This window comes from Vigna unguiculata, chromosome 6 (genome assembly GCF_004118075.2).
Source record: "Vigna unguiculata cultivar IT97K-499-35 chromosome 6, ASM411807v1, whole genome shotgun sequence".
Classification (NCBI taxonomy): domain Eukaryota; kingdom Viridiplantae; phylum Streptophyta; class Magnoliopsida; order Fabales; family Fabaceae; genus Vigna; species Vigna unguiculata.
The window spans coordinates 10,360,378-10,364,455 of NC_040284.1; the positions used below are offsets into that span (position 1 = coordinate 10,360,378).

The following is a 4,078-nucleotide window of genomic DNA, read 5'->3' on the forward strand; positions in this document are numbered from 1 at the left end:
AAACACCATCTCTTCACCCCATCTCACACAATAACCCTCTCTCTATATCTCTCTTTATATGTTTTCTACACAAATCTTCTTAGCATGGAACATCTCATTGCTTAACATAGATTAATGGAACATCTTATTATGTGTTTTATGTTTTTGGTAATAAGTAAACAAACAAATTTCATGCGAAACTCGAATCATCAAACAAATGTAACACAACTTAATTGAATAAACGAGATGTACTGCGGTGCAAGAAATAAAAAACAAGTGATGAAACATTACATGAATTTAAAAGAACTGAATATAAATTTTCAATCATATAAGAAGCATTCTTGACCTAGTTCTCAGCTGTCTCAGCTGTCCGCAAAGAGTGGCGACACAAGGGACACGCTTGACTGTTTTTGAGCCATGTGAGGATACATGGAAGATGAAAGGCATGTTGGCATGGCAACGTGTAGCACTCAGGATTGACACTCAACTCTTCCAAGCAGATACAGCAATCTTCACGTCCTCTGATGACAGTACACTTCTTCAAAAATGAATTTATCATGACTTCATCATCGGAATCATATTCCACTTCAGAACTCTGCCTCTGATTCTGCCTAGAACTTTGCCTCTGACTCGCTCTCAGCCTCTCGCTCCTTCTTGTAGCGAGCCTTTCACTCCTTCTTGAACTCACCCTCTGGCTCCTTATATACCTCTGTCTGCCCTCTTCAATAATTGCACGATCTTCAAATTTCAATATTATAACCGTGATAGTTAAAGGGATGATTCGGTTTTGAGATTCCTGAGGTTCCAGAGAAATAAAAGAAGAAAGGTTTTCAACTCGAAACAAGCCTTGAACATCGGAAAGAACCCCTTCTATTATTTGCTCCGTACATCCAAAAAGGGAGAAAGGTGAAAGTGAGAACATGGTGTGTAAGAAGGTTGGACCCTGTTGGAAGAAATCTTGAGCGGGTATTGCCGCCGGAGAAAGATGATGCTGTAACCCTGCTGGGAATGTATTGGCTGAGTGGAATCTAACTTTGACATCAAAGTTGAAATAATCACCAGGCAGAACCGTGGTGTGTTCATCATTCACCCTCATCACACTGTAGTAATGATGCACTGTCGACATTTTTTTTTCTTCAGAATATGTTATGGAAAGTAAAACAAAGAATAGTATTCTCGGAACTCTTCAGAAGGAACTATTCTTATATTGATTGACATATACAAAAGTAATTAATGCAGCAGCATCTTTAATAGTTTCTTTTTACTAAATGGTCCATGTGCAATTTTTTGTCCTCCTGTAAGTGATATTGAAAACAAGGTTAAATATTTTTTAGTCATTTTAATTTTAATTTAATAGAAAATTAAATTAGTCTATGTCAAATGTGAAAGAAATACTAATAATTCAAATGAAACAACTCTGTGAATTAGTGTTTCAAACTTTTAACTTTTCTAAATCAACTTTATTTAGAATCCTTTTGTGAAGATTTGACATCCAAAGAAATAAAATGGTCTACTACTTCTGGCTGCATCTCTAGAGTCCCTTCCGGCTAAAGGTGATCGTCAGCTTGATCCACCACTCTGTAATGTAGATGTATAAAAGGGTGTAAATGTATAGAAGGGATGTGGATATGACTGTATCAGAAATGTTATTGATTTAATATGTTTGTAGTCTTTAAATGTAAAATTTGTGTTTAATTTAATTCGTCAGTCAAACTATGTTTTACGCCGAAAATGTTTAACATATTATTTCAAATCATGTTTTAATAATAAAAGCGATGAATCTAATCCATCATGACAAAAAACACAAAACCTCTCATCATTTTCTCCACTAAAACAGCTTTCATCTATGTTGCCACGAGAATAGCTTTCATCAAATATGTAGCGCAACATCTAATTCAAAACCAGGATTATATTTGCAGGAACTTGAGAATATATGGATTTGAGAACCGAAATCAAATTCAAGAAAAGTTTTAACAACTTGACAAAAGTTCTACCAAATCAAGCGTCACGCCAACAAATACAACCAAGATGAAAAAAGTAGTGTTGGATGAAATCAGAGGAAAAAACAGTATCACTGCACGAATCTTACACGCGGCTGCATGCATGCAACTCCACCGCACACGCGCCTTCCTGCATGTAACCCTACTGCACACCTCGTTATAATGAAACCACCTCGTTATGATGAAACCACCTTTATTGTCTGATGTCCACCTGTTTTCCTTCTTCAGCCATGGTAATTTATGGTCACCCTACAATGTGTCAGTTACCCCTCCATCTACCCCTTCATGTTGCACACAACTCATTGGTCACTCCTCTCAATACTTGAATTCCTCCAGAAAATCATCAACACGATTCTTTTCACCGCTCTTTCTCCCAATGCCTCCTCTACAACCTTTCTCCCAATGCCTCCTACACAACATTCAACACGATTCTTTTCACCGCTCTTTCTCCCAATGCCGCCTATACAACGTTTATGTTTCAGACTAATAATACTAAACCTATATTTTATGTGTATTCGGTTACAATGTATCAAATAATGTCTTGCAGCGTATAACAAAAGTAAGAATTACGTGTCAGAATTTCTGCACAGAAATAATAAATAGTACCTTAGTAAGTTTTGTTGTAAATCTTGGACACTAAAGTGAATAAAACAAGGATTGTCTTGGGTAACCTTAAGAACATACACATTGAGCTAAAGAGAAAAAACCACTGAAGTAACATTACATTGAAATTTAACACAACTTACTTAAAAGTTTGAACAGCTGAAGCAACATGACATGAACTTAACAGAACTTATTAAAATTTTTTTATCATATGACTGTAATATTCTTGCTAGTTTCCGCTTGATGGTAAAGAGTAGCGACACAAGGGACAGACATTACTGGTTTTGAGCCATGTGAGAATACATGGTAGGTGAAAGACATGTTGACATGGCATGGTGTAGCACTCAGCATTGATATTCAACTCTTCTAAACAGATACAACAATCTTCACTTCCTACCATAACAGTACATTTCTTCAGGAAGGTACTTATTATAGCTTCCTTGGACATATGATTCCCTCTAGAAGGTTGTCTCTGATTCCTTCTAGAAGGCTGCCAATGATTTCTTCTAGAACTCTGGAAACTCTGCCTGGACTCTTCAGTAGCTGCATGCACTCCATCATCCAATATTAACACTGACAGCGATAAAGGGATGACACGGTTTTGAAATTCCAAAGAAAGAAAATCAGAAATGCTACCAACTTGAAACATTTCTCTAACACTATAAACAATCCTTTCACATACATCTTCAAGAGAATCAATGACAAAGCGTGAATGTGACAAGGTTGAGCATAAGAGGTTTTGACCATGTTGGAAGAAATCCAGAGAGGATATTGGTCTTGGTGAAAAATGATGCTCTAAGCATCCTGGTCGGATTGGAAAATATAAAACCTGGATGTGTAGGATGAAAGTATCACCAGGAGCAACTGTGGTGTGTTGATTATTCAGCCTCGTCAAAGCATAGTGGGTACGTCGTGACTGTGACTGCATTTTTTCTCAATGTGTAAGGGAAAATAAAACAGAAAAGAATAATATCATGAAAACTTTTCAGAAGAAACTATTCTTTATATAAGAGATTGATTGATATACACAAGGATTCATGTATTAAGGTAAAAGCCAATTATTACCATATTTACTAAGAATTTTGTTTACTCTTTATCTTTTTATTAAGTATTTATTATTTATTATTTTATAACAATAGTAATTATAACTTATATTATTGTAATAAATTAAAATTGTATAAAGAAATACAATTTTAATAATGTTACGATTAATTTTTTAAGTTAAATGGTGTAATATTATTAAAATAAGATTTTCTATAATATTTCAAATTTATTAAATAATATTATAATAAAAATAATAAGTATTCCATGACTCAGTTGCTCAGATGTCACAATAAGATGCCCTACTCCTAATACGTTTCATCAAATGCTAATAGACGTTCCTCGTCATCATATGCTGCCAAACGCTCCTCATCATCAGACACTTTTGTTGGGTCTTTTCTTTTTCTTTCTGTTTATTACTGTATCTGTTTATTACTTTTGTTGGGACCAAATCT

General features: G+C 35.0%; 2 protein-coding genes across 2 annotated transcripts; both read right to left on the minus strand.

The window, feature by feature from the left end:
* Nucleotides 1-325: 325 nt before the first annotated feature.
* LOC114188390 (RING-H2 finger protein ATL47-like) lies at nt 326-1,105 on the minus strand. Its single transcript, XM_028076977.1, has one exon. The coding sequence runs from the start codon at nt 1,103-1,105 to the stop codon at nt 326-328; it is 780 nt and encodes a 259-aa protein (XP_027932778.1).
* Nucleotides 1,106-2,600: 1,495 nt separating this feature from the next.
* On the minus strand, nt 2,601-3,558 carry LOC114189108 (E3 ubiquitin-protein ligase RING1-like). Its single transcript, XM_028077815.1, has one exon. It carries the CDS (start codon nt 3,508-3,510, stop codon nt 2,812-2,814), a length of 699 nt encoding a protein of 232 aa, XP_027933616.1. The 5' UTR covers nt 3,511-3,558; the 3' UTR covers nt 2,601-2,811.
* Nucleotides 3,559-4,078: the final 520 nt, after the last annotated feature.

Coding starts and splice junctions, on each gene's coding strand:
- LOC114188390 (XM_028076977.1), bottom strand. CDS start 1,105: ATGTCGACAGTGCATCATTACTACAGTGTGATGAGGGTGAATGATGAA.
- LOC114189108 (XM_028077815.1), bottom strand. CDS start 3,510: ATGCAGTCACAGTCACGACGTACCCACTATGCTTTGACGAGGCTGAAT.